Below are 27,850 nucleotides of genomic sequence, written 5' to 3'. Positions count from 1 at the left end.
TTTTTTTGTTTGCTGGTTCTGGATGTTAATCGTAAATTAAAGCCCAGCACCTATAAACATGCACACAAACATATATATATATATATATACTTCTCTAACCGTGTATATATGTATATGATCGATTGTATTTTTCAAAGTTCAAAGCGAGAAATAAACAAAACATAAAAAAAAAAACCAAAAACCAAGTTTTTCTAATCTATATGGCAAGGTTGTAAGTGATAAGACTAAGGCCCCCAGCTGGGCATTAACGTCACGATGCTTGAGTGTTTTCTACTATTTACTAAATACTTAACTTAATCTAGACATAATGGAGTCTATTAAACTATAAATTATATGCAAGATAATAATATGTTGAGGTTCCGTTCTAATCACGTGGGAGAATCCGAAGTCTGATTCCATTGCCACTTTTCGTTACCAACTCGGCCAATGGCTTTGGCTGGTGGTCTTCGTCGGCCAAAAAGCGATAGCTCCGCAGCAGCATGGACAGAGAGGTCTTCAGCTCCAGCATGGCAAACTTTTGGCCTAAATGGTGGGTAAATGAAACAAATTTAATTAGGGCAAGTTCAATGCTCAACAAAAACAAGATTATAACCTATTAACTTGGGCGTTTCCTCAACCTTATCTTTGGTCTATAAATTGTTTTTTGTTTTATAAATATAAATCGTCAATCGATGTTACTGAACTTTGATCTGTGATGATGCAGGCATAAAATGAACAGATGTTTGGGTTTTATTATTAACTTTTTAATTCCAAAGGAAACTTTCTTCATTCATTAACTGTAATCAAAATTTAAACAAATGCACTCAATCATGCTAATTTTGGGTAGCCAGAAATGCCGAAGCTCTTCCTGCTTATCAACTGTTTAAATTTAGAAATATTTTGAAAAGACTTTCGAATGATCTCTGCCCTTTTATATTTTAAATATATTTTTGGCTACTGAACACCCTCAAAATTTTCCGCTGTCTAGGTTTTGCATCAAAACAAGGTTTTTATAAATAGCATATATCATCATGATCACCTCAAATTTAGAACCTAATCTATGAATTTGAACTACATTAACCTGATCGCAAAATGAAATTTTATGTAATTTGTGGGAGAGTTCGCGCTTCCGATTATTATTTAGGAAAAGTATTTGGAAAACTTAAAACCTTTCTCAGGTTCTATTTTTTCTTTAGTATCTACTTAAAGGTTACACTATCCTAGATGATAGAACTAAGTAAAGGGGTAATATATAGGGTTATCTCCTAATTGAAAAAAAATAATACATATCTTAGGCTGTTAAAGGTCAAACTCACCTATACAATTCCTTGGGCCAGCACTGAAAGCTGCAAAGGCGAATGGATGCATTTGCTTTTCGTTATACAAGAACCTATCCGGATTGAATCTCTCTGGATCAGGGAAGTTATTGGGATCACGATGAAGCATATAGATGAGACAGCTAATCGAGGCACCCTTGCGCACCGTCAACTTGCCCACCTGCAGATCCTCGAGAACTTTCCTCGAGAAGAACGGCACAGAGGGATAGATGCGCAGTGTCTCCTTGATCACGGCCTCCAAATAGGGCATCGATTCCTTCTCACTGCCCTCCAGTTCGCAGGCCTCCTCGAAAGCACGCTGCTGAACTTCTGGATTCTTGGACAGCAAACTTAGGGCAAAGGCAATGGCTGAGCTGGTGGTGTCGTGACCTTCGAACATGAAGGTGTCTACTTCCTCGCGGATATCCGTGTCGCTGAGCTCAGCGCCGCCCTCCATTTGGCTGAGCAGCAGCATGTCAAGGAAGGCCAATCGTCGCTTGACACCAATGTCATCCTGGTCCGCTTCTGGACGAGATTCGTTGCGCTCTTGGATTAGCTGCTCTCTGCGCTGCTTGATCACCCGGTTGGTCTCATCGTGAAGGACCTTCAGAGCTGCCTCGCGCTCCTTGCCTGGCTTCGTGTGCTTAAAGAAGACATTAAGACGCTGCCAGAATGAGAAGCTCTGCTTGTGCATCACTCGACAGATTCTAGAAAAAATAATAAAATAAATTAAAATTCACTTTTAAATGATTTATTACGTCGTAAACTATAAATTTCATTTGCCTTTATTATTTAGATTACTGATAATTATCAGACTGTACTTACGATTGAACGGCTTGCACGTATTCCGAGTCGCTTTGCAGCTGGGCGTGCTTCTTGATGCCCATGGCCGTTTCACAGATGGCGTCCAGGGCGAACAGGGTGATGTAGGGATAGATGTCGAAGGATTCGCCATCGGCCTTGGTCTTCAGACGACGCACTAAGATGCGGCAGTTCTCCTCCATGGGCTCCTTGAACTCGCCAAGAATGCGGAAGTGGAAGCCTGGAGTAAGCAACTTCCTACGACGATGCCAGGACTCGCCTCCATTGGTCAGCAGACCCTTGCCCAGCCAGGGCTCTAATAGCTCATAGTTCCTTGACTTGGTCAGCAGTTGATTGTTGCCCAGCAGCTGCTTAATGTCCTCCGGATCCGAGAACATCACCATCAGATCCTTGCCGAACCAAATGCGAAAAACTGAGCCATGCTTCTCACGCAGCTCCTTCAGCCAGTTGAGGATCTCTGGATGGGAAGAAAGGATAAGGGACTTTAGTCTTAGGAAGGAATTTTTGTGTTTTAAGAGTAATGAAGAATAAAAGAAAAACTATTGCCATGAAAATGTTAAAACCAATTCAAGGAGAGGGAACATTTTTGTAATCCTTTCCACTTTTCTACAAAATTTAACATATTTCCACTTCATTTTGTCAACTAAATCACAAATCACATAAATTCCACTCAAAAAAAAAAAAATGCAAAAGTTGCTAAATTAGCATAAACAACACCAATATTTATGCCCACAGCATGTAAATAAAAAATCAAGGGCAACGCTGCGTATGCGTGATAAAATGTAGAACCACTTTGATGGCTTTCAAATGCACTTTGTCATTGTTTTTCAGAAAACCTATACAAACTTACCGCCTTTCTTAACATTGGCAATCAGTTCGCCAATCGTAGGACCCGGCAGTGTCTTTGCGAATCTCTGAAGTCGCAGGAAATTCAGGATCTTTGGAAGGTAGCGTAGGAAAAGTGCCCAAAGGACGAAAGCAAACAATGCCAGGGTGCTCATTTCGCCAGCAATTACAGTTCTGTACTGGCTCAACGACCCCGAAAAACGACGGCTATATAGTGTCAAACGAAAACCTGGTAATATGACGCGAATGCGATTGTAATCGTCGGCAATGATCTTGCGATTACTGGATGACTAGCATATGCGAACTTAAAGTTAGTGAACCGCTCGACGTTGCCGCTTGTTTGCAACTAATTCGCACTCGGAACGCAGCTCTCGGAATGGAGGGTCTGGGTCTATGGGGTACATATGTGGTATATGTGGTACATATGGTCCGAGCTATGGTTCTCTCGGCAGATAGCAGATCGCTAAGGTGGAGGCACTCTGGATGCCCTCCGGTTGATTGATAACCGAGTAACAGGTTAATGCCATGGAAGCTACGTAAGCATTTCCGGGCAAGATGCTGCAAGTTCAGCACATCCTATCCCTTCTATTATCAACAGGCAGCTTTCTGATAAGATTTATATATGAAATATATTTTTAAAAACGAGTTTTTACATTACATTTGGGTTAATGTCCGCGAAATCTTCATTGGCATAACTTTATTTGTGTTTCAAATCGTATGATTGTGTTCTTGAAGTTCAACCTATTGTAATACTCTATTTCGTAATCCTCTTATTTGGATCAGACCACTTTTTGACCTACAAACAGCAAATATATTGCGCAGGCAATCTGATTAATCGTTCAAAGTACGCGCGAAAACCATTTCGGTCATAAACAAAAACGAGCTTTTAACTAGATTATGTTGGAAAAGAAGGCAAAGAAAAAGGTTTATTATCTTACAATTATAGCCAATAAAAGTTTAACAATGTAGCAAAAAGAAAGAACTTTCAATCTTTCTAGAAGAAAGAAATCTTCTTTGGCCATAATAAAGTTCAAAATTCACTTAATCTACTTAAGAATTTCAACTACATGTTTTAACCACGTTTATGCTTACAAAGGTAAGCACACGATCGATCAGGTGTAGCGAAACGCTCGCCAATTTGAGGATCCCAAATGGAGGTGGACAACGGAACGTGTCCGGTGGCTATAATCATTCCATTCACTGCAGTGCCAGACCCAAAAACGAGTTCTATAACAACGACAACATTGCGAGCACTAGCTATTAAGTTGACGTTGACCTACATAGAACATGTGCACAAGTATATATACTATATAGTAGTAGAACTGCTCTTAAGAACTGGTTCCGTTGGCTAACCCATCTCAGGCTTACTATTACTTAATCTTACTATAGACTTAAAGGGATTATTTTTAAACTAAACAGCTCAAAGTCCGACGTAATGTTTATCGACTAATAAAAAGTTAAGAAATTACAATGCGTTATTAAGTCATTTAGGTGGAAAACTATCTTATCTGGCTGAGTTTAGAAAAGATCCCCTTAGCTCATAATGTTAATTAACGCCTGCCTCAGTAACTATAAACCACACCTGGCCTATCCCACCACCAATGATTGTAATCAAATCAATTGGAAAGTTCAAGTTGGGGTCTGCTTAATGGCTTAATCTACTACTACTAATACTACTGATAGTATTAGCTATTAACTAAACTGCATTGTTTTCATCTCAACTATTTTCTAGGCAGTTTTTTATATTAAGTAAGAGCTTATCTTTCACCTTGCAGCTGGCTTTTGTTTACATTTTTAGTATTAAGTTATAGGCAGTGGAAGAAAAGGGTAAATAATATTAATATAAAATATTAAATTCATGAATATTAAAGTTAAAGTATAAATTTGTGTGCCTTAAAAGCTGTTTTTATATTGAGGAATCAAAAATAAAGCTCAGCTGCCTAATAAATACTTTGGAATACTTTTAGGCTGCGGCTAAGTTTGTGTTTTTCAGTTGATATGAGATCTGATTATATATATAAGACATTATCTGTTCAATGCTTAACACTAAAATATACATTATTTCTTATTAAATTTAACAATAAGTTGCTTCTTAAAACTAACAATAACAATAAGTTTCTTCCTAAATTTAACAATGAATTTATCCTAGAAACTTAAAGTATTAATCATAAATTTGAATAAGTCTCAAAGAAATAGTTTCTTAATTTCAGATTAAAGTAATATTATATCTATCTAACCATTATAAAAACCGAAAATAATTTCAAATCTGAAGACTTCTGCGCTATCTGCTTAGATTTTAGCCTTGAGAAACCTTAACTTAACCTAACTTTTACTTAAAAAAAAACCAAATTAAAGCACATTAAGTAATAGATTGATTACACATCCTATTCAATCAGAGAACCTTTCAAGATTGTTATTGATAGCCTCATAATCAACTCAATCATCTAAGAGCTGGGTAAACTTTTGGCTAAATTACAAAAGCGAACCTCCATAGGCAGGCATATCAAGTGTATGTTTTTCTGGCATGGGCACATTTCCAATGCCCATGTCAAATTTGTTTACTTGGCAAAAAATAATATAAAAAAAAAAACCAAAAACAAGTGAAAAACCAGCCACAACATGCTCTTATTGGGTGGGTCAAGGTCGAACTGGACTTCGAGCCGGGCGCCCAGTTGGCCAATAACTACAAGCCAAGCTAAGCCAAAAATCCAGGGGAGCTCCCCCATTTGATTTCGCATAAGCACGTGCTGACAAGTGTTGGCCAAATTGGATTTGAAAAAGAAAAGAAAACACAAATAGAAACAAAGACAGACCCAAAATTTAAAGTCCAAAACCCAAATAGCAAAACCCTTAGATTAGATCACCCTGAACCGGTTGCCAATTTGGGCTAGCTGTTGTCTTTTAGCCACAATTAAAAGCAGTTAAACAGAATTCAGCCAAAAACCGATTGTCAGCAAGAGCCAAGCCCCATCTATATTATAGTAAATATATATAGCCTTGGCATGCCAGTTAAAGTTGCTGAGGTCTGCAAAAATCAAGATATATAGTACAGATGGGTCAGCAGAAAGGTAATCTTAACTAATTTGGGTTTAGAATATTCCGGACTAAGCGGACCCTTAAATGGCAACAGAGTCCAGAAATAGAATTACGTAGCTGTGTGATTAGCATATTCCAGCAATCTGCTGAATCATTATTATTTATGCATAAATTTGAGATATTTGTTGATTTGATTACCTCCTCCCCGCCCGCTTGAGTTTTAAGACTGTTCAATGTCTTGTTTAAGTAAGAAACTGCTAACTCGCGATGATAATTGACTAAGTAGAAACAGAAAGTTAAGATATATCTACGGAAAGGTGTTCTCTTAGAAGGGGGAACTCTTGCTGGTTGATGATATTATGGGTTATAGGAGCTATGTAAGCTAAGGAAATGCCTTAAGACAAGGTGTAGTTTAAGTTAAGTTAATGAGAGTCTTAGAGTTAATACTTAAAATGAAAGTTATCTATGATATTCTTATAAAATAATTTACAGATATTGCTTATAGTGAGTGATGCATACTTATTGATAAAGTAAATCCAGAAAGAGCATTCCTCACCACCTAGAAAAAGTCACTTCTTTGCGGTTTTTTCTTAATTAAAAACCCAAACCTGACCTAAGAAAAACCGCAAGTTCTATATTCCAACTCGTTTAGAGAGACTCGGAAGAAAAGGCCCTATTAAAACCACTCTCTTTATGCAGATTAAAGCCAATTCAGACTATATCAAACTCAAATCGTTTTAAAATCAATTCAGTCTGAATTCATTGGCCCCAAAATAGACGTGTCAATGACTTGAGTCAACGTTGGCCAGTCTCAGACACACAGACCCCCATATTAACTATTAGCCACTTAGAATGACTCGACACTATAGTATATAGTATATAGTATATATAATATCAGGTGAATAGGAAGAGCTTATAGGCGGGTCTGCCGTTCAGCTTCAACGATTACTATTTGAACTATATTCGAGGATGATTCGTCTTTATTTTTTTAGTACGCCTCACTGCTTCGCCCATTTCCGGATCACAGGTAGTACCAATTTTGGGTTTACTTTCCCATAGAGATGGCAATCTAAGATGTGGGTGCAGCAGCCAGCCTTAACTAAAAAAAAAAACTATAAATAACACAAAATTCAATTTATGCAAATGCAAAGAGGGAGAGATACTAGTTTTTGGTTCCCATCGGAGCCATCAATCTAAGTCCGATGATATTCGATTTGGCAAACAACTTTCGGAACTTGGATGGGATTTTTGAGGAATGCCAGAAGAGAGACGAGTCTCCAAACATTGAATATCAATTCTTGTTCACAAATTCTTCAGTTTATTCTGTCAAATGTAAACACTCAGCTTTGTTTTAGCGCTTTTATTGCTGCCGGGCCTTGAACTTGCCAAGGGGGAGCCTGATCTCAAGTCATCTTTATGAATTGGCCAAAAGCAAACAGACTGTCGTGTCCATATGAGCGTGGCTAAGCGCACATAGTTTAGGCGACAGTGCGAGACGAAATTATAAGTGTGTTTTTAAGGAGATTATGATGTGGGGATGTTCGGGTGAAAGAGTTATAAAAATCAAGTCTTTACTTAAGAAGAAATGCAAATTGAAAATAAACATAAGAAAGGGATATTGAAAAGAAATTAAATAATAGTTAGAAATCCTTTTCTCTTCTTAAAAAATACATCTATTGAGTAGTTAATATATTAAAAAATCTAGTTACCTAACCTTCTTTCCTTCTATGAAACGCACTGTACACACAAAACTACGCTTCGTTTGGATTTGTTCGAGGCGTAAAATACGCGAACATAAATCGTTTTTACGGCATTCAAATTGCTGGCCGCTCTTCATCTTGGCCCGGCTGCTGCTGCTGCTGCTGCTGCTAGTTGTTCGTTTTTAGCCATTCGCTTGTACAATGTGGACTTAGTTGTTGTTTAGTTATGGACATACAAGTACGAGTGGTTAAGTGTCTACCACAACAACTTCCTTGTTCTTTTGCCCACTTTTATGATGCAGTCAGCTAATGTAAATGTAGTAGCTATTAAGCCGGAATCTAGTGTTAACTTCCTTAAAAATCACAGAACTGCGATTTCAATTAGAGTAAAGCGCGAAGGGGAGTTTCTGATGGCTTCGTATCAGGGTTAAACTAAAGGTCTTTCCTATTAGCATTACATTATTAACAGTTTTCTTGTGATTTTAAAAGCCTTAAAGAGGAAACTAATTACTGAAGAAGAAGGCTTGCTTAAGTTCTAAAACTAAACATAAATATTTAACAAATATTAAATTCTAATTTATGGCTATTTTACACGGCATTTATGTTGTTATTAAAATGTAGTTATAAATAACTTAACATAAACTTATTTAAGCACTGAAATGACATCTTCGTTTGCTTAAAAAATAACTTCAAATTACTTCAAAGGGCATCGCCTGTCAATAATTTAAAGTCCATCAATCAATCATTCTTTTCCTAACTTTTGATTGAGCGCCCAAAGCCACCCTCACCCTTCTGACCAGCTGGAGAACAAAGTTCGCTGGACTCTTTGAAAGTTGTTTAGTTTATAATTTTTTTTTTTTTTTTATCTTTATCTTTATCTTAGCATAAACCTGTATAGCTGCCCTCAGGTGGTGCAAATTTGATGATTGTGGGCATTATGTTAGTTAATTGCTCATTAAAATCATCCACTAAACAAATTCAAATCAAAATGTCGACTTCGAAACAATGTTGGAGGGGAGAACGTTGGGCAGATTCTTAAATTTAATTGTATTTAATTACGCAGCGCGATTTAAATTTGAATTTGAACTTTAGCATTAGTTCAGCTCGTTAATTGGACAAAGAGCCATTAAGTTGAAAACTTCAAAATATAAAAATAACAAAAACAAAAACCAAACCGAAAAGTAAACACAAATTAAACATGCAATGTGCTTGGATGGATGGATGTCCGGTGACGTGGTCAGTTTTTTGGGCCTGGCTCGAGACTAAGTCCAACTCCAAGCCCGAATTAGCCAAGCTCCATTGCCCTTCGAGAGCCGCAAACAAGAGACACTTGGACCTGGGCCATCGACATCGACATCATCATATGCATATCGTCGTTGTGGCCAACACAAAATACGAAATACTCGCACAGAAAAGAAACTGTTTAAAATTCCACATACAAATCGTTGCAGTGGCAGCCGTTGAAAGCCAAATTGAAGCCGAAATCGAAATTGAAAATGAAAATGGGTTACAACTGGCCAAGGTCGTTGCAGGAGTTGAAAGCGAAAGCGAACTGAAATTTGGGAAGGGGGCGATGGTTTGTTAGGTTGAAGAGGCCTCAAATGCAAGTGCACTTAAAGAAAATGAGTTTACTCTTCAAGAAGTAAGTCCATCTTTCAAATAGATAATCCTTAAGATTGTTAGAAGCTCATGAAAGTCTAGTCTTAAACTTCAGATCTGTTTTTTATATCATGGCATCTTGATTTTTTCTGGAACTTTAAAGTATTTTTCATCTTAAGAGTAAAATTACTTAATATTCCTATTCTTAGATATATACTTAACATACTTCATAAAATCCATAAATATATAAAAGAATCTTCTCATTTCTCAGTGTAAACTACACATAACGCAACACCCTCTTTCCACTGTAGCCTAACAAAAGACTTGGACAAGACACAAACTTGATCGGAATCATCATCATTATCATCTGCATTTATGATCATCAAACACCATCACAATATTCATCCGAAATGCATAGGCGAATGCAGAGACCACATTTAACCCATTGACTTCCCACAACGACTCGGTTCAAGTTGATTTTTGATTGGATTGGAAAAACCAAAAATGAAAAAAGATGCGTAAAGGCATTAACTATTTGTTCATAGTTATCAGTGATTTAAGTTTTTTCATGATTATTTTTTAGGCAGGCACCAACTCAGTTAAAGTTAAGCTTTTTTTAAAGATTATTTATTGACTTCCTGGGGAGTTTATTAAAGTTCCATTTGGTAGTTTTAATTGCTTGTTATTGGTATTAAGAAACCCTTTAGAATTTTAAGAAATATATTTCTTAGCTTCTTTAAGCTCACTTTAATATTTGTACTTTAATCTTTTACAAACTTTTTCTTCATTTTCTCATTCAACTTTTTATTAATCATATTCTCTGCTGTGCTACTTCGCAATTCCTTTTTTTTAATTCTCTATTTGCATAACTTAGCCATCAATTAAGACTCTTCAACTTTAATGCCTTCTCTTTACTTTGCCACTTTTTTTTACGCATTCAAACAAAACACGCGAATCACTTGATTTTCCAAGAAGTTTTTCTTCACTGACTCGGCATTTTCCTCACACTGTTTGCTCTTTGATTTGCAACTTTATGTTTCGTGTGCAATTCGACGTTTTATTGTCTTGTGGCTTCGTGTTTGCTCACCAAACATTTGCTGCAGCAAACATGCAAACAGATAGAGACATGGTGTGTTGTTATCAATACGCCCCGTTGGCTTCAGCTTGTGTGTAAGTGTGTGTGTGTTGCCATCGCCATTTGATGGGTTTGATCTTTCGCCATTGATCGCTGATCTTTGGATGTCGTTGGTGCATGTTGGACACTATATAGTATATATATATATTTGGTAATAGCTTTGTTTTTTTTTGTTTTCCCGGGGAAAACCGGTTAGAGCGGTGCATTTGAATGCATTTGAAGCGCCGCAAATGGGGATGAGATATGGCCTGAGCCCTCGCCGTTTGCCCAGGCAAACAAGAATTCTAGATGGCTAATGGAGCCCAGCTAAAGCCGGGAAAATTCGCACGAAATGCCAAAAAGCCACGAACGAAGCCAACATTTCAATTGGCAAAGCAAGCGGCCACGCAAACTTCACAAAAATTGCCAAACTTCAGTCAGACAGTCAGACAGTCAGTCATTCTGTCAGTCAGTTAGTCGGTTAGCCATATTTTTAAAGCCGCAAGTCAAGTGTTGCACGTTGCCGTTTGGACGTTGGTTGTTGCCTCTTGAAAAATCGCCACAGGCAACGAGCAACTTGCAACTTGCAACTTGGCCTGTTAATGAGACACCGTCGACCGACGTTGGTTGTTGGTTCCGCGGAACCAAACTCGCTCAGATTGCCACAGGCCGCCAAACAGACATGGCCAAAACTCATAGCCATATGGCTTAGTAACAGATGCACTTGGAGAAAATATTGATTATTATATGGCTTAAGCAGACTGCTAAAAAGGATTTTTTCTTCTATTTTTTATGATATGTTTTTAAATAATCTTGAAATCTGGAAACTCCTAAAGTTAAGAGTTAACTATTTAAAAATCTGTATTAAATATAATTAACTTTTATCTTAAAAAAGAATGCATTTGATATACATATTTCCCTTTAAATACATTTTCTATTATTTTTCTTAGTGCAGAATCATAGCTGCAGCCGCAAAGCCAATTGCCACATTCTTCCTTTTTTTCAAGCCGACGAAAGAGAATGGTTATTTTGGCATTCCCTGTAGATCTAGTTGGCTGAATGGGTAGATCGGTTAATGTATATTTTGAACTATAATTTATTCCTTCATTTAATAATGTTGTTAATTTAGAATTTATTTTGTCTCTTCATCTAATACTTGATTTATATTTTTAGTCTTTAAAAATGTAATAAAACCATAAATTATTCTCTCAAATTTCAAGTTCAGATCGAACTGGATTATTTATTGTTATTGATGTTCTTAATTTCTTTTTAAATATAATAAATTATACAGGAGTTTAAATATTAAATGGCATTTAAAATGTATTTAATGGATTTTTGATAAGTTACTGTTGGTTTTATTTCATTATTAATTTGAATTTAAATATTTAAAAATATTTAAAATGTATTTAAGGGGTAATATTGGTAGTATACTAGCTACTATTAATATCACATATTATTTTTAAATATAAATCAAAAACTAATCAGTACCTTAAAGTCTTAACATTGCCTGACCATTTTTAAATACATATACTTAAAGATAAACCTGCGGTCTTTTGGGGGCCTGCGATGTGTGTTTTGTTTTGTTTTTGGCACTGCTCTGGTTCCGCTAGCAATTGGCGCCTGTTGCAAGAACCCGCTGGCGAGTTATGGCCAAAGCTATAGACTCGGGATACAAATACATACATATATATATATATATATGTATATATATCTGATAGATATATGGCTAACCGAGCTGCAAATTGCCGGCGTCGGGTCGGTTTGGGTAATTTGATATTGGCAACCAGACCAGACCAGACCGGACTCACTTTCAATGCATTTGCGTCAGTTTCTTGTTGCGAATTTCAATTTTGCACCACCGTTAAAGGTGGTAAATGATGGCGGCTTCTCGTGGATTCCTCGATCATCTTTTTAATCTAGTCATCTCTTAAGATTCTCTTTTTCTTCCCGTCACAAATCTTCTGTAGTCGTCTGTCATCCAAAACAAGTTATTGGCCAATGCCGGCCGATTGCCTGTAATTATGTTTCCAACTTTACTCATTTATTTTTGTTTTTTTTTTCGATTGGCCTCTAATGCCGATTGATCAGCAAGAAATTATTGCAACACTATGTTGAGGTTCCCTGGAATCTTCATGGCCAATTTGGCCTTTGGATTTTTGTTTGTTTATTTTGAGCTGCCAATGCTGATGTCATTCACCCTTTCTACAGAATCTTTCACCGACTTCTCACTTTTCATTGCCGCCGCTTTTGATTCTGTCGTGTCATGCCAATTTGCAAATTTTTCTTTCTTTCTATATGTGTAACACCACAACAAGCACAAAAGAATCTAATTTATTTATATAAAAATCAAGTTTTTTTTAAATAATTTATTAGTGCTGTTAAAGCCAGAGAAATGGGGGCAAAGTGCAGGCTTTTTTTCGAGAGTCTTAAGTTGAAATCTTGCCTTGATTTGGGTGGGTTTAAAATTTTGATCTTTGCTCTTTCAGTAATTTACATTTTAATTTTATATTTCTTAAGCTAAATCATAATTAAATAAATGATTTGTATTTTAAACTTGTAAATTTTAAATATTTATATCTTATAATGCATAGAGATAATAGTTATATTAACAAATCCCTTAGAGATCTCAGCAATTTGTCAAGCCCATTTATCAGAAGTTTAACTATGATAGCAGCAATTTGACTCATAGATGGCTTTCATGACGGCTAGCAATTAGCAGGCGATAGTTCCAAAGATAAACTCGAATGTGGGAAGAAGAGTCTGGAGACTCTAGGCCAAATTAGCAGGCGTATAGGTTGGGCAAATGCAATTCTCAGAGCTGTGAGATTGTCGGGAATGGGAATGTGAATCTGAATCGGAATCGAAACAGTCGCTCAAAATTCGGCTTGCATTTGGTTTTGAAATTCGGTTTTTGCGGCTAACACAGATACTGACCTATACATATTGTATAGACAGACATATGTATGTATAGAGGCCCCTGGCTTAGGCCCCCGAACCGCTGATCCGCCGAACCACCGAAACCACCGAACCGCCGAACCTGAGCGGTCTTCGTATGCTCGGCGGCATTTGGACAATCAGTTGACGTTGAATGTTTCGTCTTGGCGGTCGCTTAATTTAATTCGCTGACGCTGACAGACTATAACCGATCGCCGGAGATTTAAATCTTTCGATATTTTTTAAAAAAATTTCTTAAATATTATTAACACAATTTTTTTCTGGTGTACGTCCTTTGTTCTTGATCTTGAGAATGTGTGTGTGATTATGTGCCAGGAAAGAACTGAAGAGTACTAAAAACAAAACAAAATCAGAAAGCCATTCGAAAGGGTTTTATCCTTGGATCCTTGACAGGATGTCGTTGGGAATTTTAGCCCTACTTTTGGCCACCCTTGCCTGCGGTGGTCAGGCCCTCGAGGGGGTAGTTCAGCCCACCTGCAATCTGAAGGACAATTGCAATTTGGGTGACAATCTCCTGGCAGGAGCAAATGCTGTCTCCGATTCCGGTGATGTCTCAGTCGATAAGCTAGAAAGCAAAATAGCTTCGATATTCGAGGATAAGGTTAACTATAGTCTCAAGTTATTTGCCGATGATGCGACTACCACGATCCTGGAATATCAAACGGCCAATTTGAGTCAATTGCATAGCTCGCCGCCTGGAAATTATACACTGCACGAAATGGAACAGATCTCAGCTACCGATGAGGAGGACGATCAGGTGGAGGAGGATGAAAGGGGTAAGTCAGAGTCTGTCAAGTGGCCGATCCATTACCGATCGCTTACACACTTTCTCACGCCGCCCACACGAAGGCCTTGGGCATTTTACAGTCAGCAGCGATCAGTGATTTCTGCAATTGTAATGGGTATTTCGATTGACCCACAGAGTGGTGATTACATAATAGGCGCGTGCGTCAAATAAAATCAATTGCTGCTTGCGTTGGGCTTTCTTTTGGCCATGTCTTGATCCGTCAATGATGACGCACCTTTTCGGTCACTTCCGGCTATTTGCAGGCCCATCCCGAAAATGGAGCTAAAATCGAAGCTTATCTAATCGATGATGTCTCGCCTTTTGTTGGCCACTTGATTCTTGTTAAAAGGTTTGGCCTTGTTCAAACTTTTATTTTCTTTTTTTCCGGTGGCAAATATTTGCACTAAAAGTTAGGACCTTAACTTATTTCTCTCTTTTTTTTTTGGATGATTGGGGGGATTTCCAGACATTCGATATACAGTGGTTCCTTGGATCTAAGTGACGGGAAGCAGAGTCAAGGCAATGTGCGAAGTCTCACGTAAACGAAACAATTTTTTTCTTTGTATTTAATTGCATTTTACTCTGCATATGTGATATGTGATAAGGTCGCCGGACTCACGTAAGCCCAAGATATATACAAATTTTTGGAGGTTTTACCCATATAATTGTCTCAACTGTTAACGCCTTAAATTACAGAAGTAATTATCTTAATGGCTTGGCAGCATCTTAGGATTTTTCAAACTGCTTAAGTTTGTTACTTATTTATCGTTGCGTTGGGTATTTATTGTACTTTGATTGTAATAAAAATCATTTTGTCATAATATTTTTTTTCGTTTTTAATTGCAATTGCATTCGATTCTGTAGGATTTACTGAGATTATTAACTTAAATATACATAACTCTATATTGCTTTAAGCTTTCTGTGTGTAATATCGTAAAAAGGCATAATTTTCAAAAAAGCAAGCTCGAATATCGTAAAGATTGTCTTAAGAATCATAAGCTGATTAATAGTTATAACAGTTAGTTTACAAATTCCCTTAAGCACAGTGCCTAACTCGAATATCGTAACATATACCGTAAGCTTAGCTTATTCTTATACCATTTCGTACCCTAAAAATATCCCTACCTATAGCCAACACACTTCCGCCTGCGCTCTCCAAAGTGCCAATTCTTTGTCTTCCATCCAATGAAGATGTTCCTCCCATTCAAAGCGTAATCGTACGTAGTACCTCCCCCAAAATAAAGGCTCATAAAATCATACAAAAAGCAAAAACATATATAACCGAGAGAGCCCAGCCCATTCCGTCGAGCCCAACTTAAGTGGTTTTTGGTTTCGGTTTCGGTTACGGATTTTTGCCCACTTTGTGGCTCGTTTGTTTGTAATTGATCTTCGCCGAGTGCTTGTCGCCGATTTGTTGTTGCTGCTTTTGTTTTTGTTTTCGCGCCTGCGAATGTGCATATATAATACCATATATATACCACATACATATACCATATCTCTAACTCATCATCCATCCAAAAAGTAAGCGACCACTTGACCAGGCCCCCAAGTACCGTTAAAGAGGCCCCAGTCATAAAACGCAAAACATGTTACCCATTACTATTTGGCCAAAATAGAAAGAAAAAGATTTACCAAATAGTCATGTTGATGGAAATGACGGCGATGATGAGGCTTCTATGAAACGGTTAAGATATCATCCAACCCGTTCAGATAGCAAGAACTTCGAAACGGTGGCAAATTGGACAACTCAACAAGCTGTTTTTCTTTGCTTTTTGTTTTTCTTTTCTTACTGAGCTACGACTACTGCCCGGTGGCAAACTAAAGTTAAACTGCCAATTGACTTGGTCAATATTGACTTTAAAGCCCAGTTAAGTTGAGCTGTTTTGTGCACTGAAGAAAACTTAACGGATTTTAAGTAAAATTCTAGAAGATGTGGATGGGTTTAATGGAGAGTTTACTACCCAATTTTTGTAAAAATCTTTAAGTTGTCAAAAATAAAACTTAAAATGAAGTTTTCTTGACAGATTAGTACAGATTTCTGATATAATAGCTTAGTAATAGTACTTCTCTAACAAAAGATTGTCGAAATTGTTATGAATGAAAATGAATTCTAAACACTAACTAGACAAGGAGCAAGTTTGTCCTTCCATAAGAATCTCAACGAAAGTTCTTTTGTGGTTTCCTATTGGTAACCAAATTTCATTAAAAAAACCTATAAAATAACACAAAAACCCATGAGTTTTCCTCTCTGTAAGCCAAAACAAACAAACAAAACAATGTTCATCCGGGGACGAAGTCGATCGTGATCGCATTGCAGTGGCAGTGACAGGCAAAATGTTAACGAGAACAAAGTGGCAAGTGGTGATCGATTTGTATCGATTGTTTCCAGCGAAGGTGCAAGTAAATAAGTGGATTTTGCGAGATGATCTGATGCTAATTGGCAACATGAAATCATTTTAGCAAACAAACTATCAATCGATATCGATAATGGTAAACAAACACAAGTTAATATATAGATAGTTAGATACATGAATCAAAGCCAAGCAGCCGCGAAACCGCAAGTCATAAATTGGGCCCATTCACCGCCACAATTGGCCATTAAAATCGATACGATATTCTGGTGGGCCGAAAGAGAAAAACAAAACCAGATCCACTAACTAGAACGCTCTTTGGTAATACACAACAGAGTTAAGGATTGCGCGAATTTTTAGTTGGCCAGGAATATTGGCCAATATAATCGCCGGAGTCCAGATGCCAGTTTGGCCGTTTTAAAGCTCAACTTGTAGTTTTAAGTTTTTACTTTTTTTGTTTCATTTTTTAAGTTTTTCAGTTAGCAACTTGGCCAAGTGGGTCAGAGACGAATACGAAACGCACACTCAGCTGAGATAGACGGTTAATTAAGCCGCCAACTGGCAGCCAGTTGCCACTTGTAGTTGGGCCCCCTCCCCGGTCCAAAGTGCGATTCTTGTTTCAGCATGCCACTATAACATTCTCTGCCAGCCATTTAGCATATATCTCGTATATATACGATATATATATCTATCTTTGAGTTGGCATTTTCGCTCAAGTGATATTACTTTTCATTTCATTGTGGAATCAGTAGATTGTCTTGGTTTTATGGTTCGCTATTTACGATCATGCGTTGGCTTGGGTTTATAATTGAAAGTGGAGGTTCATAAAAGTATCTACTACTACTATTCCCCAAAAGTTGTTGATAGTCTCTGCTTGGCTGATGGTGTTTATGATCCTGTCAACTATTTCTTTTAGTATCTCTATAACATTTTTATGATATTTCTAAAAAGAGTTTTGCTATAAACAAGGAGTTTGACGAAATCGAAGTACTCTTTCTTTCTTAAAATACCTCATGGAATACCCATTTAACCATCCACGTTTCCTAGACATTCTAGAATTGATTCCCTCAAGGGAGTTACCAGCACTCACGACATTTACAAACTATTTTAAAGATCTGTTTTGTCATATCAATGTCTCAGAATCTTCATAATTTGCGATGCTAATGAGCTAGGGGAAACCAAGCCAGCCGAGTCGAGTCGCGTCGAGACGGTTGTAAATATTTCGCACGGATGCCATTGTTGCCACATCTTCATGACGGGACTGACAATTGATCGGAGCGGGTGTTGAATTCTCCATTCTTCCTCGTCTCCATCGAGCTGGCTGAGTTTTTCCAAATTTAGTTTAGACCGCGTTATATATACATATAGAAGATGACGACAGGTGGGTTGGCACTCGGCAGTCCGATCTCGTCGCACTCTGACGCATTTTAGCACTTTGGGGACTGCCCAGAGAAGACTCCAGCCCCTTTCCCTGTGTTTTTTTCCTAACCACATTTTCTACCCGCCCCACCGAACTACGCTCCGAAAAAAGACGGATGCAGGCGGCAACTGATATATCGATGTTCGATGGCTGGTGCCACGCGATCGGCATTCCAAATGAGAGCTGCCTAGCATAAAAAGTGGTCAGCGACAACAGCCCCACCATGATAATGAAAATGTTAATCGGATCGGGGCACAACTTTGGCATTCAGATGACAACGTCGATGGCGGGACTTCAACTTGGAAGCTCTCCAATATCCAGGGGATGATGTTCTTTCTACCCATCAATCTATCCTTCCCTCTAGAATATTTTTCGTTTTTTTGGTCAAATGGCGGCGCCTCATTATCCATCTTAGATCTGAATGAATGGCCGCTCAGTGGACTTCCTGTTTGCAAAAGCCACGTGCCCAGGCACCTGACCTTGTCCAATTTGGCATCTACATGTGCATATTGTCCGCCTTATAAGGCTTGAATGGCCTGCAATCTATAAACGCAATCCATTTTAAGGGAACATGATCACTGATCATGGCTTTATAACCGAAATATTACTTTTAGAAATGTAGAAAATGCTGATCAAAAGCCTAAAAGGTGCTTTATAGGGTAAATTCTTGCTAATTAAAGTATTAAAAAACTAAAATATTAATGAAAACCAATAGTAACCATTATAGTGAAGGCTAATAGTTACGTGTCCCTATTTAAATAGAGTATATCCTTTACTACTTTTCTTTAATCAAAAGTCTAAAAATCTATGTTATAGTTTTACAGTCTAGATTATAGTTTTATGTAACAATCCTTTTCAAAACTTCCCATACAGTTTTATAACCCAAATTACCAAATATTAGCTATCCGTAATCAATGGCTTTCAAACTAAATTGTAAATTTCCTTTACTCACATTGAACGAGATTAGTTTTTCAAATCAATTACCAAATATTGAAAACAATGACCGCTAATAACTAATCAAACTTTCCTCCAACATTGTAATTTCTGTTATGATAATAGATTAAATTATAGCACAAAAGTAACAACTTAACTGCTTTTCCGAGCAGTTAGAAAAATATTAATATTTGCTGATCACGGGTTAGAGTTTGCTTGTAAATATGAATACTAATTTTATGGCCTGGCTGGCTTGCAACTACGCCTGCTTATTGGGGTTACACAGTGAGTCACAGTTTTTGTTTCAACAGCAAGTGTTATTTTTTGTTATTGATCTAAAATCCGACGACTTCCTCTCCTTAACTAGATTTTTGGCTATACTCGTATGTTACAAAATACTTGAAATTGCTAGGAAATATGACAGCTAAGTGGGCAGAGCATTGTGCTAAATGAGGGGGCAGCAAAGTAGTAATTTCAATCAACTATAATTTTACTAACTGGCCAATCGAAATGATATCGGAAAATTCACTAAACGGAAAGTTTTTTGTATGATTTCATTTGAGTTTTAACAACTTTTGGCTACAAGTTATTAAATAAACTTCAGTTTTTCAAATCATTTAAAGGAAAGTTTTAAGCATAAACTTTGCCTTTAATTGTAAATAAATTATTAATAAAATTACCCTATATTTCAGTTTACTTGTACAACATTGGAAAGCGTTTTCTGGCGATTACGCAACCTTTCGATTCCGCCAGAAATCCGGATGCCTCGCCACTATGTCGCCGGCAGATGCATCAGTTTCTGAACGCCTTGGACAACTTCGATCTGTGGGCCTTAAAGAGTGAGTAAACACAAAAACCAAGTAAACAAACTTGTATTAAGAGAGATGTAGAGGGGGGACCAACTAACTGCAAGGTCAGTTTGCGACAGCCAACAAATTAGCCAGATCCAACAGAAGTCGGCTGAGGTTCTAGTTCTGCAAGTGGATAGCTGCTAGATGGATGCCCGATTGGTGGTGGACCCAGCAGACCCAATAGAACCATAGAACCAGTCGGGGGACGTTCAGCTCGAATTCGAGTCATTGCCAACTGGCAGCAGGTGAAGCTGCAGTCGCTGCTGGCGTTGCCGTTGACTTCGACGTGACCGCCAGACGAGTCGACATGAATCGAAAGACCCCAAAGTCAAATACATCAAATGATACAGTTATGGTCAAGATAATAGTGATGAACATTAACCAGAATAATGTGTGATTTGTGTTACATGATAGGTCTGTAGGGCTTAGTTCTACTTTTCTAAAAGAAAACTTTTTAAAACTGTGAGTGCCAAACCTTGATCATGTTCATTTTCTTATAAGAAATATTACATTAACCAAGATATTGTCTTAAAATGTAATCCCAGTCCATTTCAAAGTGTTTCCTATTTAAATATTTCAAATTGTTTAGGAAGTAAGAATGACTCATAATCTTGACCAGCACTGTAACTGCAGCTGTGTGTGATCTAAAGTGAAGGCCAACCGTCGAACTTTACCCACATTCACACAACAGGCATTCAGATAACCGAGCATGTGGCAATGCCAGTTGCATCTAGCGAATTTCCAGCCAAGAGCAGCAGAATTGCAAGCATGAGCGAAAATAGCGAATGCAATTGCAACAGCGAACGCGAACTTGACACAAAAGACGGCAACGTCGACGTCGACTGAGGCTTAGAATCAGAACGAGAAACACTACGAGTTGCGATCACAGTCAAGGTCACAACCGCCCACCGCCTACAACCGCCCCCACCTTAACATTATAAAGTGGAGAGCCAAAAGCGAAACGTGAATGGATCACATTTTCAGCTATTTGAGGAATCTCCAATTGAATGAATAAGAAGAATATTCTAAGGTTGAGGTCAGAACATAATCACTTTGATATTGTAATGGGTTTTAAAGTTTATAGATCATATGGTCACTAGCAAAACTTATTGCTTTCAAACTTTGTGTCTCAAAGTTATAAATAATAGAAATTCTATGCCATTATGTCTAAAATGTAAGCTAGCCCTAATTGGAAACTATAAACCTTAAGCTATTCCATCAACTTTTCAAGAATGTCATATGAATATGCTAATTGATCTGAAGTTTATTGACATTAATTCGATGAACAGAATAAGATTAACTCTTTATTTACTTTATTTTAACTCAACAACCCAATATACTAGAGAACGGCTTACTTGAAACGAAGTTATTGGGAAAGAAAAATTTATTTGCATTTAAATCGATAATTTGTTTCTTTAAATGCAAAAGAGTCAAATAAAATACAAAACCGATATAAATATTCTTCCTAACCACTTAATGAACTTAAATTTTATAGATTAATAAGCTAAGAAATAATAGTTTCCACCTACCTTGAATTATCCTCCAAAAAACAGTGCACGATGCCAGTGGCAAGTTGAATTCCGGTATTTTGAATGGCAACATCAATCAGCCCGGAGACTTTGATCAGTGTTTGGGAATCCAGCAGCGCATGAAGGATCAGAATGCGTCCAAGGATCAAGATGAGGACTCCACTATCCGTGGTCAGTATTGCTTGGCCTATGCTCAGCCAGTTCTGCCACACAATTCGAAGCGTTTGCAGAGCTTCTTCAAGTTGATCCAATCCCATGGACCTTTCAAGAGCGAGTTCAATGACGTGAGTATACAAAATTTTAAGTTCCTCCAGCTTGAAGTTTCTTTAATGGAGCACGTGACTTGACTGAGATCAAATAAAAACACTAAATCACTGAATCACTGAATATCTCGGACTTTTATAAAGCTGAAAAGAAGAAAGAAATTTATCAATCACCATCCACATCATATTTTCTAAAGTAAAATTTTAAAATAAGACTACATTTCTTTTTCGTGTGTTTTGGGGTTCCCTTGGTTTTTTCTTTGTGTATATGAAAGTCTTAATCTGGCCAAATAGATTGATTAACATTGGGCCGCTAAAACGTTTGACTTCGACATTGAACTTGACCAAAGGCGAAAAGTGCCAACGGAAAGCAAAGCGAAAAAATCAAACGATAGATGGTCGTAAAATGCAAATCACAAATCACAGCGCAGAAATCGAAGCTCTAAGCTTAGCTCCGGCCAGTGAACCCTGAAAGCGGACAATCGGACAACTGGACAGTCGGACGGAGAGCATACGGATCTCAACATGAAGAACGATCTGTATTTGAATATAAATCGTTTGTTGTGATTTATTCACTTATGTCACTTATAATTTAAATTATATACTACAAATCATTTAAGAAACAATAACTCACTCGTTCTGGTTTTTACTTTCGAGAAAGCCTTTTCAAAAAAATAGGTAATCGTTTAAAAAAAGGGCATTAATTAACGGAAAACCCGAAGTAAACAAGTTCACAGAGATCATTTAGTTTAGAACAGATTGCTAAAATTGTAATTGTATAATTACCGAGGCAAGTGAATAACCGGAACAAACGCGACCTGGCTTAATTGTATTGCCTGAAATCCCGTTCAGCTAGTCATTGTTAATTTTTTTTTAAGACCAATGAAGCCAGAGGTCGCAGACCCCTTTGTTTTCAGTATTCAATTAACCTGGAGGATGGGGCAACTCTCCTGCGTCATAAGTCGCTTACCGCTTATCGCTAACCGGCCAATCCGCTCTGATCTATATAACATATTTACTTACCTCAATTTTCAGCCTGGTCACCGAGTTCCTCGCTACTCCCTGATCAACTGGGGCCTGTGCGTGCCCTCTGGCTGCTCCGCCCGAGATGTGGAGTACAGTGTGGCCGAGTACTTGACCAATCAGACCACTTCCACGGGCATCACCTTCAATGTTCGCGTTGAGCCACAGATGTGTCAGATTCGGGATCACCGTCCTTGGGATCGGAACACCACCTGGGCGGTGCGTTTCTTCCTTCTCGTTCTCTCCGTGGCGATTCTGTCCACTATCTATGATCGATCCACCAAATTGCAACCCAAACAGAGTAAGTCATTGAAGATTTCAGTAAATTAACGTGACCTAATGGCAATTACATATTCAGATGCCTGGTTCACGGCGTTTTCGTTGGACAAGAACCTGCGCTGGCTGTTCAGCACGAGCAGCGCTCCTGGGGATATTGAGGCGGTGCATGGCATCCGTTTCCTAAACGCCATTATGCTGATCTTTTCGCACAAGTCCATGGCCATGTTCTTCAATCCATACAACAACCGCACGGCCATGTCGGAAAATCTGGGTCAACCGTGGACAGTGATTGGACGTGCTGCTTCCCTTTACACGGATCCCTTCCTGCTTTTCAGTGGAATGCTAACAGCGTACTCTCTATTTGGCCGTCTCATGAAGAAGCAGCCCATCAGGCTGAAGAACGAGTACATCAGTAGGCTAATGAGGTAAGAAAGATGTTACTATAAGTAACTAAGTACTAAAAGTAAATGTAAGATCATTACTTACCTGATTTGTTTTTAACCTTCTTAGGATTGTCCCTCCTTTGGCCGCCTTGATCCTGTTCTGCACTTACGTGTTACCCCTGTGGGGCAGTGGACCCCAATGGAACTTGGTGGTGGGACACCACGCCGACATCTGCAAGAAGAACTGGTGGCGCAACCTGCTCTTCATCCATAACTACTTTGGCTTCAGCGAGATGTGCCTGACGCACACGCACCATCTGGGCATCGACACGGAACTCTTTGCGGTGGCTCCACTCCTCATCCTAGGACTTTGGCGTTGGCCAAGACGGGGTCTCTTCACCCTGCTCCTCCTCTGCACAATCGGAACGGCGGCTCGGTACTACACAACGATTGTCAATCAGCTGTCCAACTATATCTACTTTGGCACCAAGTAAGTTTGCTTGCAAAGTGGCGAATACCAAGATAGCCCAGCTAATCCACACTTTTATCCCTTAGTATCCAACGCTTGTTCCGTACCGCAGACTACATGTACTCTTTCCCACCCCACCGCTCCACTGTGTACATCATGGGCATCCTGCTGGGCTATGTGCTGCGGAAGTACCAAAACGCCAAGCTGAGCAGCCTGCAGCTGCGACTTGGTTGGCTGGGCGCCACCGTTTGTGTCCTTGCCTCTCTTCTGGGACCCGCACCCATGGGGGACATCAACTATGTGTATAACTCCACTCATGCAGCTATCTACGCCGCCTTTGCGCCGATTGCCTGGTGTCTGTTCTTCTCCTGGATCGTCTTTGTTTCCCATAATGGATATACAAGTGGGTGTTGCCAAACGATCCCATGGTTTTGCAACCTTAAAACTTATACATATATTCCATTTTTCAGATAAACTGACGAAGCTGTTTGCCTGGCGTGGTTTCCAGGTGTCTACGAAGCTCTCGTACGCCATTTACCTGACGCAGTTCCCCGTGTTCTTCTTTAATGTCGGCCGAAGGCGTCACATTCATCACTACTACAACTTTGTTTCGATTATTGTAAGTAATATAGAAAGCTAACCTATTCGAAATACCAAGCTAATGCTATTTCTTACTCACCCCAGCTCGATACCAACGAATTCATATCGATCTTCCTGGCCTCCGTGGCCCTGACGGTGCTCTTCGATGCACCATTCCAGAATCTGAAGAAACTGCTTATCAAGCGACCCGCTACCGTAAAGTTGGCGAAAGAAAGTACGGTCTCTGGGACGGAAACCCAGGATGCGACGACACAAGCCTCAAAGCCCAGCAGCACTGCCCTCCTCCAACCGCATCCACACTCCGATTAGTCTGGACACACACACCCACACACTTTCTTAGCTATGTAACTTGTAAATGTCTTAGCATTTAGTGGCAATATACTTTAGTGATCCCCAGCGATATCCCCAAAATCCCATCCAATCCGTCCATCCCCATCTCAATTCCCAAGAGAATCCAACCCGCCCTTAGTTTTTAGTGGAACGCTTTATACATTGTAAATTGTACTTATAGTCAAATCGAGCGAAAAATGAGAACCGAACCGATTCGTAGTCATAAACCAATCAATCACTGCTTGATGTACGATATTATCTTGCTTGCTAAACCGGGTTTCGAGAGGAAGTCACTGCTGGATCCCTATATGTATTCCAAATTGTTTGGGGCACCATACTGAGGCTCTCGAAACCCATGTTTTCTTAGTATACTTACGTTACCTTAAGCGAGGTCGAATGTCAGTTTTTTTAATGGTAATTTAAATAATAAAATATATGAATATGTTACAAAACATGAACGTTTTTTTTGTAATGTGAATTCATTCATCAAAGTATGCACTATTCAAGTTCAGAACATACAGTTGAAAGGCCTGTGAAAGTTTTTTGCAATAGCCAGTTACAGTTTGAGAAGTTACGATTGTGATTCTCAAATATTATTAAAGGTTTGGATGTACTGGAAAATGATGGCCAAGTCATGGCTTTAAAACTGCAAGCCCAAATATTCCACAAGACACTTGCTGAACATACAGTTGAATAGAAACTGTACGTTGCAAACAAGCTAGTTACAGTTTGAGAATCTAAGTTTAGTGATTCCAAAACATTGACAAAGTTTTAAAAGTACTGATGAAAGATGGTCAAGATGTGAATGAAAGTGATTCCAAAATATTGGCAAAGGTTTAAATGTAGTGGTGTAAGATGATAAAGATGTGATAAAGTGATTCCAAAATCGGCAAAGGTTAACAAATACTCGTGAAAGATGGCCAAGACTGAGGCTGTAAAACTGAGAGACCAAAAACTCCAAAAGCGTGTATCAATCAATTACATGTCATAACCGCCAAAATACATAAGTAACTTCATAATCAATTAACTTTTCTAAATCCTATTAACTGCTACTATATTGGTAATCTCAAAAGGCTATAATTTGTAGAGTTCTCAAACAGACAATGCCAATTACAAAAAACTGATCACTATACATAATACAATAAAACATAAAATACAAATTCTTAAGCTTAAGTTATCTAAATTGACCAAAATAAACTATTTCTGTCGTGTGCCGAAGTTGATTATTAGTATAATATATATAAAATTAAACGTATATATTTAAATCTGATAAGCTTTCTAAAGCAAATGCTATGGCGTCTTACAGTTTTTTAATTTGTACTATTTTCCTGTTAACATATAGCTTAGCAAAGGCTTTATAACTTAACTCATTCAACATTTGACAAATTCTACTCTACCATAAGAGATATCAACAGGTTGCAAATCGCATATCAAAACCATTTTGGATTGGATGTCATCAAATATAGATTTACAAATGTAATTTCAGTTTATGATTTAAGTTCTGATTTTACATTGATTATATATCCTTCTTCTATTCCAAGAACTAGAATTATAATCTTTCGTTTAAATTACTTTATAACCAACAGCCATAAAAGACAATAACATTGAAGAGTTAATTTAAATGGAGTACATAAGCACATTGCCTAACCTCTCTTTTCCCTTAACACTTTTGGGAATATCTAGTCAATAACTAAAGTAGTTACTTTTTCTAATCACATAGTATCACAAAATGTAGTAAACAATACAAATCTATTACAACTTTTATGTTACCGGCATGAACCTATTATAATTGAATGCTGACTATTGCGATTTAATAAATAAAAATACAATATATATATATTGCAGTTTGGTTATTAAATTAAAGATTGCTAGTAATTATTTTTGTAAAACAAGTTCAAAGGGTTTTCAAAACGCATAAATTGACAATTTTTAGTAATTATGTTCTGACTTTATATTTGAAATGCTATTGGAGAAGTATTTCAAATGAAAAACAAAAAAGTTTTACTTTATATCCAAGTAATTAGCACTAACAATTAATGGTTTAACTTATTAACAAGTGATACTTTGTGATTATAAAAGCAGTTAATTATCAAATTTTGTTAATTTATATTGCTTATTTGTTTGAAAACTCTACAGATGATTCCTGAGCAGACACTGAATCCTATTAAAACCACGAGGCAGTTGCTCCAAGAGGGTTATGCATTTTGGCGGTTAACATGCTTGCTTTTGGGTAATCCTTTGGTCACAGTAAAAAAAATTATAGCTTGTGCCATGTATCACTTTTCTTTCACATTAAAAAAATAGTCACCATATTCACTTAATAAAAAAAAACGTTCATTTATTAGCGCTCGAGCAATTTATTAGCCTTTTTAGGGGCCATTTACTGAGGATTTTAGATGGTATTTTCACGAAGTTCTGCCAGAGGCTGTCGTTCTTGTAATAGGGAACTGCTATCTACATATATCTTTGGGGATATACCTTATGATAGCCAGTCGGTCCTACTTGCTGGAAGGAGCGGCCTTCTTGGGTTTGGCCTGGGTGCCCTCACGGAATCCGTTGCGGAAACGACGACGCACAACCTTCAGGTGCTGCATGCGACCGGTGCCGGTGGTCTTCCTCCTCTTGGCCTTCACAGACCAGTTGTCTATAATTTGGAAATGAAAACAATTACTAACTGGGTTATACTGGAGCTATAAATATATCACTTACAGGAACGCAACTTGGCGGCAGGGTAGCCGCACTGGGCGCAAGTCGACTTTTGGATGTGGTACGAAGAACGTCCACAACGACGGCACAAGGTGTGCGTCTTGTTGTGGCGTTTACCAAAGCTGGAGGTACCCTTCGTCTGTAATATAAATACATAGCATTATATTTCAAGTTACATTATTGGAGCACTTCAAAAAATAAAAAACAATCGAAATAAATTCGCCACTGAATTTCCCTCTTCCGCGAAATTTTCTTTGAAAATTCTGCGAAATTCGCACTCTTGAACTCGCACACATAATTAACGTATCGTTTACTTCACAAAATCATTCACGATGCTTGGGAAATTCGGCGATTTTATTTCGGTTTAACGTGGATTTTTTACGCACCATCTTGTGTGGCGAACGGTTGAACAAGAAAGAGCGAAAGAGAAATTGACAGCGGCTGTCACAATATGGCGTCGCTGCAGGGTTGCATTTGATGCGCCTAACAGCACGAAAGGTATTTAACAGCACAATATGCGCTTGACAGCACAAATTGCGCCTAACAGCACAATAGTTAC

At 38.1% G+C, this 27,850-nt stretch overlaps 3 protein-coding genes across 4 annotated transcripts; 1 reads left to right on the top strand and 2 right to left on the bottom strand.

Moving 5' to 3' along the window:
* Positions 1-264: 264 nt before the first annotated feature.
* On the bottom strand, positions 265-21,347 carry LOC108110055 (probable cytochrome P450 4s3). Of its 2 annotated transcripts, none has more exons than XM_017218931.2 (4): positions 21,239-21,347; positions 2,121-2,574; positions 1,296-2,002; positions 265-522 (listed from the first exon to the last, which is right to left on the bottom strand). In XM_017218931.2, the coding sequence occupies exons 1-4, from the start codon at positions 21,309-21,311 to the stop codon at positions 365-367; spliced, it is 1,392 nt and encodes a 463-aa protein (XP_017074420.1). In that variant the 5' UTR covers positions 21,312-21,347; the 3' UTR covers positions 265-364. The 2 variants fall into 2 exon arrangements, with proteins under 2 accessions (XP_017074420.1, XP_017074419.1); XM_017218930.2 differs by lacking the exon at positions 21,239-21,347 and adding an exon at positions 2,968-3,299.
* LOC108110054 lies at positions 13,483-25,037 on the top strand. The gene is made up of 9 exons (XM_017218929.2): positions 13,483-14,143; positions 19,551-19,697; positions 21,263-21,522; positions 22,537-22,825; positions 22,883-23,228; positions 23,314-23,676; positions 23,742-24,058; positions 24,126-24,274; positions 24,340-25,037. Exons 1-9 carry the CDS (start codon positions 13,762-13,764, stop codon positions 24,562-24,564), a joined length of 2,478 nt encoding a protein of 825 aa, XP_017074418.1. The 5' UTR covers positions 13,483-13,761; the 3' UTR covers positions 24,565-25,037.
* A 1,860-nt stretch (positions 25,038-26,897) lies between these two features.
* Positions 26,898-27,764, bottom strand: LOC108110056 (probable 60S ribosomal protein L37-A). Its single transcript, XM_017218933.1, has 3 exons — positions 27,678-27,764; positions 27,295-27,430; positions 26,898-27,229 (listed from the first exon to the last, which is right to left on the bottom strand). Exons 1-3 carry the CDS (start codon positions 27,678-27,680, stop codon positions 27,084-27,086), a joined length of 285 nt encoding a protein of 94 aa, XP_017074422.1. The 5' UTR covers positions 27,681-27,764; the 3' UTR covers positions 26,898-27,083.
* Between the last annotated feature and the right edge of the window lie 86 nt (positions 27,765-27,850).

Source organism: Drosophila eugracilis, unplaced genomic scaffold, assembly GCF_018153835.1.
Source record: "Drosophila eugracilis isolate 14026-0451.02 unplaced genomic scaffold, ASM1815383v1 contig_1858, whole genome shotgun sequence".
Classification (NCBI taxonomy): Eukaryota; Metazoa; Arthropoda; class Insecta; order Diptera; family Drosophilidae; genus Drosophila; species Drosophila eugracilis.
This window is presented reverse-complemented; position numbering and strand designations above follow the sequence as displayed.